Genomic DNA, 16,531 nt, shown 5'->3' with positions numbered 1-16,531 from the left:
TACATTTTCAGCTCCCGCAAACCTAATATACTCTTGTACATTTTATGTACAGAGTATAACGAGAAAGGAATGCTAAAGTCGAAAATTATATTAACTAGATAATTTAATTAAATTAAGGACATGTTAATGAACAGTTTCAACAGCATACATTTACATCAGTATCGTGACTCTGCGGGTTTATATGCGTGTATGTATGCAGCACAAAGTTGAAGCAAAGCAGCAACATCAACAACAGTTGCGGGCAGCGCTGCAGGCAGAGCTACAAGCAGAGCATGGGCAGCGATTTTATTTATGGCTATAACTTTCTTCAGTATTGACCTATTATGATGAAATTGGCATACTGACACATAATCACTAACGGGATGGAGTTACCAAATTTATTTCGAAATTCCAAGAATTACGGGTGTTATGGAAAAAACACGAATTGCGGAGGAGTGGACACCCATCAGAATAAAAAAAGGAGAACCTGGATACCAAGTTTGGTAATTCTACCTCTTGTACCTTCTGAGATCCTTGCGCTCATACAGACGGACGGACATGGCTATATCGACTCGGCTTGTCACCCTGATCTGTAATATATATACTTTGTGGGGTCTGCCACGTCTCCTTCTGCCTGTTATATACATTCGCACAAAACTAGTATAGCCTTTCACCCTTTGGGTACAGGCTATAATGAATCTGGTGTATACCAGTTATGTTCCGCAACTCCTCCCACTTTTCAGTTAACAAAGTAGAAAACTTCTCTACCAGCTCTGAGGAAATATACATTAATCTTATTCCAGTTATGTTATATTGAGCACATTTATGAAAGGAAAACGCATCTTGTTTTTGTTGTATGCCAAACTTTCCTTTTTATTATCGCTCCTACCCCATCGACCTCACCTTTGCCGTGAGAAGTTGCAAAATAATTCCATTCTAGAACCTTGCAACCAAATTCAGAAACGAAATCAGGCAAAATCCGTGCAATAAACTTGTTTTTAAATTGGGAGCTGCTCCCATCTGAAAATATATAAATATTTTTAAACTGGCCATATTCTTTTTGAATTGTTTTAACAAGTGATGTCAAAAAGCAGGAAACATCGTACTTATTATGTCTGAGCTTGTTATGGTCTTGAGCTTATTATGGTGAGCTTGTATCTGATGATGTCATAGGATTTTACTCCGCCAATCAACGCAAGTAAAAATAACTAACTTGGCAGAAAAATATTTGAGGGGCACTAAATCATTTTTTACATTTTTTATACAATTTCTACAATTACTTGTCATACATTTTTCGTGTTTAATATTGCAACAGGCAGATTTCAGAAAAGTTTTAATATTGGATGAAAATTAATTATGAATTCTGCACTGCTTTGCAAAATAAATGCGAACTTGGTATGGTATTTGCACACGCACATGTTATGTGGTATTTTACAAGAAAGTTGGTCGCAATTCATAAAAAATTGACTTACTAACGTAGTCAGTAATTCTCTCCCTTTTATATACTTCATACGGCTCAGAAACCGTCAGCAACATAAAAAGCTTGGGAACTATTTTTCCATCGACGATTAATGTATCCTTTCAACCTGCAGCTTGGATATTAATATTGCACAACGAAGTGAAAATCTTTAATTAAATGTTTTTTTCCCCTTGTATTGACGATTCAGTCCGTTGCAAAGGTAATCTATACTTTTTATAAAGGATGTCCACGATCTGTGCTCGTTTCTCTGGGTTTACCGGCAAATCAGTTTTTACTTTATTTAACGCCTTTCCTAAGGTTTGCTTGCATTTGGTGGGGTGACTGACTGGCGGAAAGATCTCTATTTCACCTTCATTCTTCTTTTTCAAACGGAATTGTTGCTGCTTTCGGCAGTTATGCTCTTTTGCTTTTTTATGTCTCTTGTCGTTTAATCCGAATAATTTTTTCTTGTATCTCGATGCTCTCTCTTTGGCATTTTTACGACTTATCACTAACTTAAGCGAATGTGATTTTATTTTTTCCCTAAACCGTTTTGCGTAAATTTTACTTTTAGTTGAAACTGCCATCTGCATTCACGGTAATTGAAAGTAAATTTAAAATAAAAAAAACCAATGCAATGAAATTACTTACAATCCGACGTGACATTACATACTCAAAATAAAAATAACTGTTTGCTAAATTGCTGATATTTTTATTACAATTAATAAACTTTATTAAACTTTGTTTAATTTCAAATTTTCACGCATTTGTGATCATCAGCGTAGAGATAATGAGAATAAATGTAATTTTTCTGACGTGATGTTACGTAGGAAGGGTAAAAGCAAATCAAAAATTTACTGTTAATTGATTTTGGTTTGCTCATCTGCATTTATTTGAAGGTTTGTTGTTGTTGTAGCTAGCATTTTGCAATAAGAGCGCAGTTGCACAATAACTCTTAGATTCGTAAATGGTAAAGATAAAATGCTCTTAAAACCTTAACTTGAACTTTGTAAGTCTATATTGCAACTAGGTAGAGCTTTGAACTCTTCAATTTAATAAAATTTGATATAAAAAGTAAAGAAAAACTCGGAAGAAAAAGCGGTCATGGTGGACTTTTCTGTGGAAATGCCCATATCTCTAAGCCTGTTTTTGCATCATCATCTGTTGTCTCAAGTCATCTTGGCCCTTTAATATTTACTTTACTTATCAATGACCTACCTTGACTCTACCTGCAGGATGATCTCAATTACATGAAATCTTGGTGCCATGTTCATGATCTTTCATCGAACTCTACCTTATTTAGTCACGTACATGATCGGCAATGTGCCATTGCAGCGTATATCGTCAATTCACATATCCAGTATTGTAAATAAGGCCAAGGGTGTACTTGGATTTACAAAACGTTGGTTCAAGAAATTTGATGGCCCTTACACTTCTAACCTTATGTACCCTTTTCTAGTACGCTCTGTGCTCAAATACTGATTTTGTGTTTGGTATTCATAATAAAGAAAGCAGGAACATAGGGTCTGTTCAGAAGCAATTCCGACTTTTACTTTACCTGGTTTAATCTGAAATCCCAACCTTCGATTGCCATTGTATTCGATCAGACTGTCGCTTATAAACCTTCTTCATAAAAATTTTTTAGGATTTTTCTTGGTAATTGTTGGATCTCCACACATTAATATAAGTGGTTTAAGTCTGTTTACGTTGTTAGTATAAGAACTTAAGATAAATAAACTCGCATATTGTACGTCACACGATATAAGTTCGACGTGGACGTGGTTGGCGCTGGCAGCTGCATCCCTGGCGAAGCACCCTATTAAAATACGTAGCATGTTTTGGCGCTTCGAAGCTTGACAGAGACGGGCCCACTTCGGGAGAATTAACAGCAGCGCCAATAATAATCTCGCCGTTTAACTCAGTCTAATAAAATGCATTGAAATAACACTTTATTAGACTTCAATGGCGATCAAAACAGGCAAATGGTTCAAATACTTAAGGATTTTAATTACACATACAATGCTTAAATGATCCGTATCAGCGGAGAACACAACCGTGTCGGTCCAGAGCACACCAGGAAGACAAGCAACTCCTTAAAGTTAGTGGAGGTTGAGGTCTTAAAGTTGGCTGCTGCAGCGTGGATCTTGTAAAAACAACTGTTTATAGGTGGCGCATGTGGGCGTATTGATAATCACGAATCGATACGTGGGCTTTAAGAGCTAGAGACATCAAATGTTGTACACATATGTATGTATGCCTTATGTGTGTACGCTATACGAGTTTCTTTTATTTTTATAGCCTGTACCCAAAGGGTGAAAGGCTATACTAGTTTTGTGCGCATGTATGTAACACACAGAAGGAGGCGTGGCAGACCCCACAAAGTATATATATTCTTGATCAGGATGAGAAGACGAGTCGATATAGCCATGTCCGTCTGACCGTCTGTCCGTCTGTCTGTATGAGCGCAAGGATCTCAGTAAGTACAAGAGCTAGGATAACCAAAATTGGTATCAAAGTTCCTATAAGCCCTAGGCAGAACGAGTTTGTTTATTTTTTCTGATACACCCCCCCACTCCCCCGCAATTTGTATTTTTTCTTATAACTTCCGTAATTCTCGGAATTTAAAAATCAATTTTAGTAGGTACATCCAGTTAGTACTAATGTGTCCGTGTGCCAAATTTCATCATGATAGGTCAATTCTGAAGAAAGTTATAGCCATAAGTAAAATCGCTGCTCATGCGCTGCCTGCAGCTCTGTCGGCAGCGCTGCCCGCAGCTGTTGTTGTTGTTGCTGCTTTGGTTCAACTTTGTGCTGCATACATACACGCATATAAACACGCATAGGTACGTGATGTAAATGTATGCTGTTTAAACTGAACATAAACATGTATTCTAATTTAATTAAATTAATTATTTTAATTAATTAATTCATTCATTTTTTTTAATAATTTAATTTTTTTTAATTTTTTTTTTTTTAATTTTTCCTTTTTGTGGAGAGTACAGGCTATTTTACTGTCGGGCTTGCTCGACTGTAGCGTTCTATCTTGTTTATTATACGCCCCTCACTTATTATAGTGGATTTTCCAAAACTTCGATCATATAATCATCTATATCTTGGAGAATATAAAATCTAGAGATACAAAATTTTAGTCCAAGATGCTTTATATTTAACGCAGAACATGTGAATTTCAGGATTTTCCACTTTCCCCCTCTCAACCACAATTAATGATTTTTCATAATTCCGTAATTTTTGGAATTTTTAAATCAAATTTGACAAATACTTCAGTTAGTGATTATGCGTCTGTCCTTTAAAATTTAGCTATGAATTTTTACATACGAAAACAAAGGCAAAAGCCAGGTGTATTTTTGAAATTTGAGTAAAAGTATTTAGGATTTACGAGGGTTACGGAAAATCACTAGTAGCAAAGGAAGGGGGAAAAAAATCGTTGTAATTTATCGGTGGGATCTTTAAAATAAATTAAATACAACTAGATTTATTTTAATGCCTTGTAAAAACCATTATCCGTATGCAGAAAAGTAACCACTCTTTGTATTTGTGTCGCTATTGTGATAATTTACTGTGGTGTACAAATAGGTGTAAATACGACCCGGAAATCGGACGGATGTTTCAATAGGGACAAATCTTTGTATTTTTAAGTTGGTAGAACGGGTATTATTGATGTGTCAATTTGCACCAATATGCACAATTTCTTCATTGCTTACATATAAGATCGAGAAAGCGTTGAAGACAAGCCACACCCAAGACAATGAAGAACATATACTGATATATAACACGTTAAGCAAATTAAAGAATTGATACTTTAAAGGCGTCAATTGGCAACTATAGATATTGCTGATGCTAATGGCATTACTAATCGAACAGCCAACACCATCTTTAAAGATGTTTAATAGCCGTGGTGACGTAGCCACCGACATAATATTTACGGTTCTGCAGATAAAATTGTACTTTTCAGCCTCAAGTCTACAAGGGCGTTTCGAAATATGAAGTCGACCACACATTCATTATTATGGAGCACTATTTCGCCTTAAAATGGAAGTAAGTTAGATTTGTTGAAATTTTTTGTTGATCATATTCATAAATTATTATTTATTATTGGCCGCCCTTGTATAAACCTATGTATCTATTTATAGTAAACAGTATGGTAATAACTGTATATTTTCATATCTCCATAACATAACAACCGTTTTCAATGTACATTTTTAGAAACCTTCGTTCCAATCAAAACCATAATTTTTCATTGAGACATACATATACATACATACATATGTATGTACATACACAAGCGGTTGTTCTTACCATTCCTTTGCCAATTGTTTAAAGGCTTTTCTTATATCCTGCGTGGTGGCGTAGTTGCTTAGACCAAGTGTGGCGTAAGGATCTTTTGACGCTGAGCTGCACAAATCAAAACCACCATTTATCAAAAGAAAGCAAAAAAGCAAATTCTGAAACATTTTTGCTTTTTGACTAATAATGGTAAATCACTGTATATGCATCAGCTCATATATACTGTATTGGCTTAGGACTGCAATTTTATGCAACAAACTTCTTTCGTTTAATAAACAACACAATATTTAAACACATTACGGCATTTTATTATAATTTTTCCGCCTTTAAAAACAACCAAACGAGGTCCTGGCAAATTAATCCCTTATTTCTATTAGATGACTTGGTTCGGTCCGGGTCGAACTAGTTCTATTATTCTACTAAAAGGAACTGTTGAACTAAGTCTTTGGGCATAGCCCCCTTGGTTCATTTAGTTCCTTTTATGAGTTGGCATACATATACATATGTCAATAGAAAGAAAAAAATATATAATATCACATAGCTGGATGGCGCCCCAAAATATGAAATGCGGCTGTGCGATATTATTCTGCGAAATATTTTTTCTTGATTTTAATATATCTTCTGTTACGAGAAACTGTAAACTTCATTTAAAACTCAAAACTAAAATAGTAATGTAGTTTTTCAATTCGGCTTTTTAATTACTATTATTGTCCTACCATAATTTTAACAATTTAAGAACGTTTATTTAGAACTATATCTGCAAAGTGAACTAGTAGTAGTATCCCCATTAACTAGAGTTGAAACATCCAAACATCGATATAATTAAATATCGATATATATAATTCCCTGTATGCATCGTAATTGACAACAGTATGGCATAGCGATATATCTCCGGCGAACTAAAAGCGACATATTTCCGCGCGGACATACATATGTCGTTTCAAAACGACATAGCTCCGATTGGAGATTTGATGCCCGAAAACGACATACATATCTCTGCGCGGAGTTACGTCGCTTAAAAACGACGTATCGTCGAACTAAAAACGACATACAGTGGCTCACAGCTTATTTTATGCAGTACATATCGCCTTTGGAGGTTTGTAAAGACAGAACTATTATGATTTAAACGAAAATTGTGGTACGATTTGAAGGTCTAAAACTTTTAGTGTAATATAGGACTTAATTCATTAGCAATAAATGACCATTTAATACCATATATATTAAAAAACAAAAAAAAATATTGCATATTTGTGTGAAATGGTACTTCAATCTTGCTTTAATTAATAGTACTTTTTACTTTTATGCCTTTGATCTGCACCTGCAATGTGTTTTACAAGCATTTTATTCTGATTTGGTTACTTGGAAACGCACTTTTATTTGTTTGTAAAATAGGTCTAGAACAGCAGTTGAATCAAAACAAAAATTTCTGAAATTGTGAACATTGAAGAGTCTGCGATAAAAAAAAATATATGCGAACGTTCTTTTTATAAGAATTGTATAGAAAATAAGGGCAGAGACCCACAACTCGATTATCATTGAAAGTGACCAGTTTTTTCTAAAAACTAACGCGAAACAGCAACCATTTTTTCAAATTCTATTTACTTATCGAATCTTATCTCTCGGAGACTTATGATAAGTAGTCAAATCTTAACCTAATTTAGTTATTTAATTTTTTTTTATAATTCCTTTTTACTCCACTTGGGAGCTTAGGGCTTCTACAAGCGCTTTCCATCGAACTCTATTTCTGGCCGCCTGTCTAGCTATGTCCCATATGATGTTGTTATGGGATAATTCCTGAAGGGTGGTCCGTCGCTAGGTTATCTTAGGTCTGCCGACCCGTCTGCTTCCTTGGGGGTTCAGTAGTGTGGATTTCACGCAGGCATTTAAAATTCGGAGTTTGGTTTTTCTGCTTAACTGTCCGCTTCTCCATATGCGATACAGTCTTCCGAATGTTGATTGGGCTTTGGTAAGACGGCTCGATACATCTTCGTTCACGCCACCATTGTTGGAGATAATGGTGCCGAGGTATGGGAAGTTATCGACAAACTCGATGGGGTTCCCACGTATGTTGACATTTCCTTTGCTGGCGTGATTGAAGCGCATCGCTTTTGTTTTTGCCGTGTTTATTTCCAGCCCGACTCGACTGGCTAACTCCACGAGGTCATCAGCTTTGGATTGGATATCACAGAGCCTGTGAGAGATCAGACAGATGTCGTCCGCATAGTCCAAGTCTTCAAGATGTCTGTTGAAGTTCCACGTGATGCCACGCTTGGACTTGCATATTTCCCTCATGAATTCGACTACCACGATCTTGAAGAGCAGAGGCGATAGACGGCAGCCTTGCTTCACTACTGTGTTTGTATGGAAAGGTGTACTTGTTTTTCCATTGTGCAGGACAGCCAGGTTGGCATCATCATACATCGCCTTAATTATGGCGATAATTTTGGTCGGTACTCCTCTCCTTGCTAGTGCGCCCCATATTGCCGCTCTTTCCACTGAGTCGAAGACCTTCTTGAAATCTATGAACAGGAGGTACAGCGGGGCCCGCCACTCCACAGCTTGTTCGGTAATTATGCGTAGTGTGTTTGCCTGGTCTACGCAACTCCTGTGTGGTCTGAATCCTGCCTGTTCATCACGTATTGATGGCTAAATTTTTTCCTGAAGACGCTCGTTCAGTAGTGTGGCTAGAACATTATAGCTCGTATTCAGCAGTATGATTCCTCTCCAATTGTTGCAGTCGCTAAGGTCTCCTTTCTTGGCTAGTTTTACAATGATTCCGCTTTTCCAGGTAGTTGGAATCTGTTCGCTCTCCCTTATGCCAGTGGATGCAATATTTCCGCCATGAGCTGGGTGTCAACTTGGAGGAGTTCGGCTGGTATGCTGTCTTCTCCAGCTGCCCTGTTGTGCTTCAGCTTAATTAATGCGTTGCCGATTTCTCTGGTTGATGGTGGTGTGGACGAGATTCTCAGTATCCCATTTGTTGGTGCAATAACTCTGAAGTCATCACTACTGCTTGGTGTGGCAGTGTTGCTGATCTCCATGAAGTGTTGTCGCCATCCCTCTATTTGGGCTTCATCATTGGTCAGCAGGTTTCCATCTGTGTCTCTTACTGGTTGGGTCTGCCTTTGGTAGCTTCCAGAGATTCGTGCTACTAACTGGTAGTGAGCGCATGTTGTTTTCGCCGGCTGCTTGTTCTGCATCGTTTGCAAATCTATCCATTAGTGCTCTCTTATCGTTTCTGGCGGACTTCTTTACAGCTTTACACAGCTCGCGATCTTCATCACCATTGTGGCTGTTTTGGTCTGCCATAGCCTTCAGATTGTTACTCCTGCTAATTAGGTCCCATGTTCTGTCGGATATCCAATTGGTTCTTCTGCGTTGTTGCGTGCCAATAATCTCTTCTGCGGTCATCCTTAGCGTCCTGCATGCTTGTTCCCAGGGGTGATTTTGTTGCGTTGATAGGTGTGCTCGTAACGTAGATGCCATTCTTGCAGTGATGTACAGGGTGCGCCATCTTTTATGTCGGTGTGTAGATATTGAATGGCTTTGTCATTAGTGAACCGATTGACTTGAGTAGACCAGTGTTGAAAACCTCAGTTCAAGAAATTGTACAGAACCAAATTAAATAAAAATATCTCATACTTGAAAATCGGTTGTTTATTTTCAAAGATATTCAGTGTTTACATACCGACATAAAAGATGGCGTACCCTGTAGTTGTCGCCGAATAGGTGACGGTTGAGGGGGAGCGGTCGGTTTGTGGTGTTGGCGATCCGTGATAGTTTCCGGTTCAACTTAATTGACAGTTCGCCTATGACCAGCTCGTGATCGCTGTCTATCGATGCTCCTCGCTTGTTCCGTACATCTAGTAGCGATTGTCTCCATTTCCTGCTTATACATATGTGGTCAATCTGGTTGCGTGTATTCCCGTTTGGAGATGTCCAGGTGTATTTGTGAACATCTTTGTGAGGGAATAAACTGCCGCCAATGACCAATTGGAATGTCTGACAGAGTTCTGTCAGTCTTTCACCATTGTTGTTGCGAGTCCCGTTTTGAAATGCCTATGGTCGTCAACGAAGTGGAGCCGTTTTGATTTATTTCTCTTGTATCATGATTGATCATATACGACTTATCCCAGTGCTGGGGCTGCCAGCTGTCACCGCCAGAGAGAGGCGTCTTTGGGGGTTGCTATTGGTGCTGTCCAGATAGCGTGGATGCATGTGTTTGGTGGTTATTAAAATTACCACAAAGTTGAAGGCATGTATTTCGGGGAGTTTGTCGAGAGGAGAAAGTTAGTTCGGGAATCATGCTCTCGCCATGGGTGGGGCTTGAACCCACGACCTCTTGTTTGGTGTGCGCGTGCGCTATCCACTACGCCACCGAGGCCACCAGTTATTTAATTCATTACAATGAAATATTTGAATTACGGCCCTAACCGTTATTGCTGGGTAGGCAGGTCTCTTCTCCGGAGTCTTGTATGGCTAGCCTGCCAAGTTAAATTCTGCGTAAGTCTATTTGGATGGCTCCGAAGTTTAAGCTGGTACTTTGTTTTCACCTTGGCGACTTCATCTTTAACAGGTCCCAAATTTAAATCTTTCAGGATATTTTCACTCCGTATGTACCTGAGTGCCCCAGCGATGGTTCTCACGATCTTCGATTGAGCTCTCTCGATTAACTCTAAATTGCTAATGGTAGCGTTTCCCCATAGTTCAGAGCCATATGTTGGTTTGAGAACTGCATTGTACAAGAGTACTTTGTACTCCAGTTTTAGTGGGGAACGGACGTTTATAAGCCAATGTAGATTAATAGCTTTTAGTTTCAGTTGATCTCTCTTCGCTTCGATGCTGTTTGCTGTTTGGGGAGAGTTGCTCCATATAGTCCAGGGCTTTGCGTAGTAGATGGTTGGTTATTTTTAACCGCTCCTTTGAGTCAGGTGATCTGTGCGCTTGCTACTCCCGCCGAAGCCTTCCCTTCAGCCATCAATATGAAAACTTACGTACTTCCTGTATGAGCCAGTCAGTTTTTCGAGAAGTTAAAAAGTGTGGGCGCTCCGAGTATTGTGGGAGGTCATAAAAGTGAAGAAGGATTGGCGAGTGATCCGATGATACATTTGTTAAGGGCTCCACACAAATCTGAGCCTGTGGCACTCTTCCTGTAACAGCAATATCAATCAAGTCTGGTTGCTTCAATGGATCTGTGTGCAGCCCAGAGAAATAAAGTCAAGCTTGTTTCGTGGTGTTATTATAGCGTTCTATAGTTGTCTTCTATTCGGGTTGATTAAATTTTTGTTTGATTAGTAATTCCAGAAGGAGATTTTGATTGCGCATAATTTCCTGCATCGTTTGTTGTATTGCTACCATTGTGGATTTCAAGTTGCGGATTTTTGTTGGCTTAGGCGACTTTTTAACTCTTTGTATACAGGTGCCTCTATAGTTGGCAGTGTGGTTTCCCCCACAGAGGGGTCCTCCTCTACAGGGCAGGCCTCATTGAGATGTAGATCCCCGCAGGCAACACACACTGCGTGTAGGGTACAGTAAGTTTTTGTGTGTCCATATTCCTGGTAGCTTGCGCATTGGACAGGTCCATTTCGTTTGTGCGGTTGCTCAACGGTGATTGCAGCTTGTAAATTGGATGAACTTCGTTTTTATATATATGCATCCAGTCAGGTGTCAGTTCTACCTTGAACATTGGTTGGGGAATTTTATTTCTATTTATTATGTTCATGGCCATTTTGACTTCAAACCCTTATCTTTAAGTCCATCTTTTATCTCGCTAATTTGAACTGTTGGCTCGATTCCTTGATAACCACTTGTAATCCCTTGCTACTTTTAAGTTGGTAGGTGTAGTAGTTCATCTTTTCATCGTCGAGGTATTTGACCAGTGATCGATAGTTATTTTCATCATTGACTTGGATTTTAGTTTCATTCATGCTACCCCATTTTATAGACGTAACATAGAATTTGTTTTCGCCAATTTTGAAAGTGAGTTTTTTAACCAATTCTGTACAATTTGCCCGACGCACATAAATCTATTGTTAATCAGCGCCTCAGCTGGCACAGTGTTTTTTGTTGTTTTTGTTATTTTGGATGCGTTGTTTTTTTAGTCGCTTGTGGGCTTAGTTTTCGTTTAATTTTCACATAGCGATCGAGCCCAGTCTGTATTAACGCTCCGTTAGCGCTTTGCGTACTTTTCGGCTGGGAGAGGGGGAGGTCGCAGTGAATTTACAATACCGGGCGCTGAGAGACTGCTGCTGTTGTTGTTGTAGTTGTCGAAGACACAGTTCTAAGCGAGGGCATTGTACCCTTCGTTGTTGTTATCATAAATTCATTGGTAAGACAGTAGTAGTCTGGATACGGGCGACGAAAAGTACGCGTTGTTACGAAGTGACGAAAGTCGACATTCGTCTTGTTGTTGCTACTGCCGAGCACGATTCTGGCTCATTTTTTCTTTGTTGTTTACAGAGCTTATGCTCTTACTCGATGGCATTACTTTATTTTTCTCACAAAATTTAGTTCGTTTTTTTTTAGTGCTAATCACAATATATGATCAATTTACATGGGTCACACGAGCATAAGTGCCCTGAGCGTCTTTTCGCGAATTAATTTGGTTATTTTGGCGTTAATTGCACTACTTTTAGCAACTTTTAGCATCGAAACTTCTGTACTAGGCTCAGGGAAGCTTAGCCAAGCAACATGGGGTAGAAACTGAAGTCCAGGTACTACATACGTGATCATTATCTTTCTGAACGAGTTACCTCCTGAAATCATAATATCAGTGCCAAGGATATACTTTATACAGGGGTGCCACATAAATTCAATTTAAGTTTCAACCCTTGTTTGATTTGAGAGGAGTTTTGAAGAAACCCTAACAAAGACATTTTTCCTCATAAAAAATAGCATTGGAATATAAAACTTATAGTTTTTCTGAACAATCTGCAAAAATATTTTGTAATGTAAATATTACTGAATTAGCAAATTACTAAATCAACCAGATCATACAATATTGCCGGTAGGCAAAAGTGAAGGGTTCTCTCGTTGCAACCAATTAAGTTAAAATGTATATAAGTACCTTATGTACTTAATGCATATAAGTACATAAGTACCTTATGTACTTATATACGACGAATGCACTTACTTATGCACGGAAGAGCATCGAAACAAAACAAATTGCTAGCCATTCAACGCTTAACATATGCATAACATACATATGTTGTGGACCTTAAGTTAAAAGCGAGAGCAAGGGAATACAAAACAATTTATAGCTGTTACATTGAAATGAGCACACTTACAATAATTGTTTACAAACGCTTTAATCTATAATTCAAATAACTTAAATCTACAACTCAAATATTTTTCAACAAACTTAAATATATACTTAAAGTATATAACCAAACATCGTCCGCGTTGAAGCAATGCGCTTCAAGACAGCTCGGCAGGTAGAGGCGCCAAGCGATGTCCTCTTAAATACGCCTGCCTTCTTCCTTAACGTCGCCACGCGTACTTTTCCATCTGCGCCTTTTATGGTCTCTTGAACGACTCCCAGCATTTAATGCTGATGCGGCGCGTTCTCCTCGTGGACGAGTACGATTATTCCGTTGTACAGGTTTGGCCGACCTACTGCCGACTTTTGGCGCTGCTGCAGGCTCTATTGACCAGGTAGTCTCTTGACCAGTCTGCCCAAAACCGCTGCTTGATGCCTGAGATCAGCTGCCAGCGTTGTAACAGCAATATCAATCAAGTCTGGTTGCTTCAATGGATCTGTGTGCAGCCCAGAGAAATAAAGTCAAGCTTGTTTCGTGGTGTTATTATAGCGTTCTATAGTTGTCTTCTATTCGGGTTGATTAAATTTTTGTTTGATTAGTAATTCCAGAAGGAGATTTTGATTGCGCATAATTTCCTGCATCGTTTGTTGTATTGCTACCATTGTATTTGTTAGAGTTGCCAGAATTGATTCAATCCCACTAGGCAATTGGGATGTATTTGCAGTGGTATGTTGGGTAGTAGTTTCTGGCCCCTGCTGCGATGTCTGACGATTTATTATACCTGCAGTGGTTTGTTTAGAGACTGAGGCGAACGACTCGTTGGTGTAACTTAACGCCTTAGCAAAAGATACTCCTGGAATCGGAGTTGATGGTATGTATGGCAAGTTTTGTCGGATGACTGGATTTCAAGTTGCGGATTTTTGTTGGCTTAGGCGACTTTTTAACTCTTTGTATACAGGTTAGCCTCTATAGTTGGCAGTGTGGTTTCCCCCACAGAGGGGTCCTCCTCTACAGGGCAGGCCTCATTGAGATGTAGATCCCCGCAGGCAACACACACTGCGTGTAGGGTACAGTAAGTTTTTGTGTGTCCATATTCCTGGTAGCTTGCGCATTGGACAGGTCCATTTCGTTTGTGCGGTTGCTCAACGGTGATTGCAGCTTGTAAATTGGATGAACTTCGTTTTTATATATATGCATCCAGTCAGGTGTCAGTTCTACCTTGAACATTGGTTGGGGAATTTTATTTCTATTTATTATGTTCATGGCCATTTTGACTTCAAACCCTTATCTTTAAGTCCATCTTTTATCTCGCTAATTTGAACTGTTGGCTCGATTCCTTGATAACCACTTGTAATCCCTTGCTACTTTTAAGTTGGTAGGTGTAGTAGTTCATCTTTTCATCGTCGAGGTATTTGACCAGTGATCGATAGTTATTTTCATCATTGACTTGGATTTTAGTTTCATTCATGCTACCCCATTTTATAGACGTAACATAGAATTTGTTTTCGCCAATTTTGAAAGTGAGTTTTTTAACCAATTCTGTACAATTTGCCCGACGCACATAAATCTATTGTTAATCAGCGCCTCAGCTGGCACAGTGTTTTTTGTTGTTTTTGTTATTTTGGATGCGTTGTTTTTTTAGTCGCTTGTGGGCTTAGTTTTCGTTTAATTTTCACATAGCGATCGAGCCCAGTCTGTATTAACGCTCCGTTAGCGCTTTGCGTACTTTTCGGCTGGGAGAGGGGGAGGTCGCAGTGAATTTACAATACCGGGCGCTGAGAGACTGCTGCTGTTGTTGTTGTAGTTGTCGAAGACACAGTTCTAAGCGAGGGCATTGTACCCTTCGTTGTTGTTATCATAAATTCATTGGTAAGACAGTAGTAGTCTGGATACGGGCGACGAAAAGTACGCGTTGTTACGAAGTGACGAAAGTCGACATTCGTCTTGTTGTTGCTACTGCCGAGCACGATTCTGGCTCATTTTTTCTTTGTTGTTTACAGAGCTTATGCTCTTACTCGTTGGCATTACTTTATTTTTCTCACAAAATTTAGTTCGTTTTTTTTTAGTGCTAATCACAATATATGATCAATTTACATGGGTCACACGAGCATAAGTGCCCTGAGCGTCTTTTCGCGAATTAATTTGGTTATTTTGGCGTTAATTGCACTACTTTTAGCAACTTTTAGCATCGAAACTTCTGTACTAGGCTCAGGGAAGCTTAGCCAAGCAACATGGGGTAGAAACTGAAGTCCAGGTACTACATACGTGATCATTATCTTTCTGAACGAGTTACCTCCTGAAATCATAATATCAGTGCCAAGGATATACTTTATACAGGGGTGCCACATAAATCTCTTCCGCCCGAGTTTCGCCTCAAATCCAATTTAAGTTTCAACCCTTGTTTGATTTGAGAGGAGTTTTGAAGAAACCCTAACAAAGACATTTTTCCTCATAAAAAATAGCATTGGAATATAAAACTTATAGTTTTTCTGAACAATCTGCAAAAATATTTTGTAATGTAAATATTACTGAATTAGCAAATTACTAAATCAACCAGATCATACAATATTGCCGGTAGGCAAAAGTGAAGGGTTCTCTCGTTGCAACCAATTAAGTTAAAATGTATATAAGTACCTTATGTACTTAATGCATATAAGTACATAAGTACCTTATGTACTTATATACGACGAATGCACTTACTTATGCACGGAAGAGCATCGAAACAAAACAAATTGCTAGCCATTCAACGCTTAACATATGCATAACATACATATGTTGTGGACCTTAAGTTAAAAGCGAGAGCAAGGGAATACAAAACAATTTATAGCTGTTACATTGAAATGAGCACACTTACAATAATTGTTTACAAACGCTTTAATCTATAATTCAAATAACTTAAATCTACAACTCAAATATTTTTCAACAAACTTAAATATATACTTAAAGTATATAACCAAACATCGTCCGCGTTGAAGCAATGCGCTTCAAGACAGCTCGGCAGGTAGAGGCGCCAAGCGATGTCCTCTTAAATACGCCTGCCTTCTTCCTTAACGTCGCCACGCGTACTTTTCCATCTGCGCCTTTTATGGTCTCTTGAACGACTCCCAGCATTTAATGCTGATGCGGCGCGCTCTCCTCGTGGACGAGTACGATTATTCCGTTGTACAGGTTTGGCCGACCTACTGCCGACTTTTGGCGCTGCTGCAGGCTCTATTGACCAGGTAGTCTCTTGACCAGTCTGCCCAAAACCGCTGCTTGATGCCTGAGATCAGCTGCCAGCGTTGCAAGTAGATCAGCCTGTCGTCTCTCCTGGGTTCCTCTTACCCAGTTGGCTGCGGCACGAGCGCCTACGTGCAGGTGAGCTGGAGTAACCGCCTCGCCGTCGTTGGGATTCGCCCCGTCACCCCGATTGGCCGCGAATTGAGGATGGCGTCCACCTCTACCAGAACGGTCGCCAGCTCGTCCTGCCGCAGTTTGGCGCTTCCTATTGCCTTAAGGAGGAGCCCCTTTACCGATTTTACGGCCGCTT

General features: G+C 39.2%; 1 protein-coding gene across 2 annotated transcripts in view; it reads right to left on the bottom strand.

The window, feature by feature from the left end:
• Positions 1-6,113, bottom strand: part of LOC115628077 (dnaJ homolog subfamily C member 16) — a 91,120-nt gene extending 85,007 nt beyond the window's left edge. Inside the window, exon 1 of one of the 2 annotated variants that reach the window (XM_030524050.1) lies at positions 5,756-6,113. In XM_030524050.1, the coding sequence (XP_030379910.1) occupies positions 5,756-5,910 (155 nt within the window). In that variant the 5' untranslated portion in view covers positions 5,911-6,113. The remainder of the gene's footprint in view (positions 1-5,755) is intronic. The other variant, XM_030524051.1, reaches the window with a different exon arrangement.
• Positions 6,114-16,531: the final 10,418 nt, after the last annotated feature.

The sequence above is a fragment of the Scaptodrosophila lebanonensis genome, unplaced genomic scaffold (assembly GCF_003285725.1).
Source record: "Scaptodrosophila lebanonensis strain 11010-0011.00,11010-0021.00 unplaced genomic scaffold, SlebRS2 tig00000101-arrow-pilon, whole genome shotgun sequence".
NCBI classification, from domain to species: Eukaryota; Metazoa; Arthropoda; class Insecta; order Diptera; family Drosophilidae; genus Scaptodrosophila; species Scaptodrosophila lebanonensis.
This window is presented reverse-complemented; position numbering and strand designations above follow the sequence as displayed.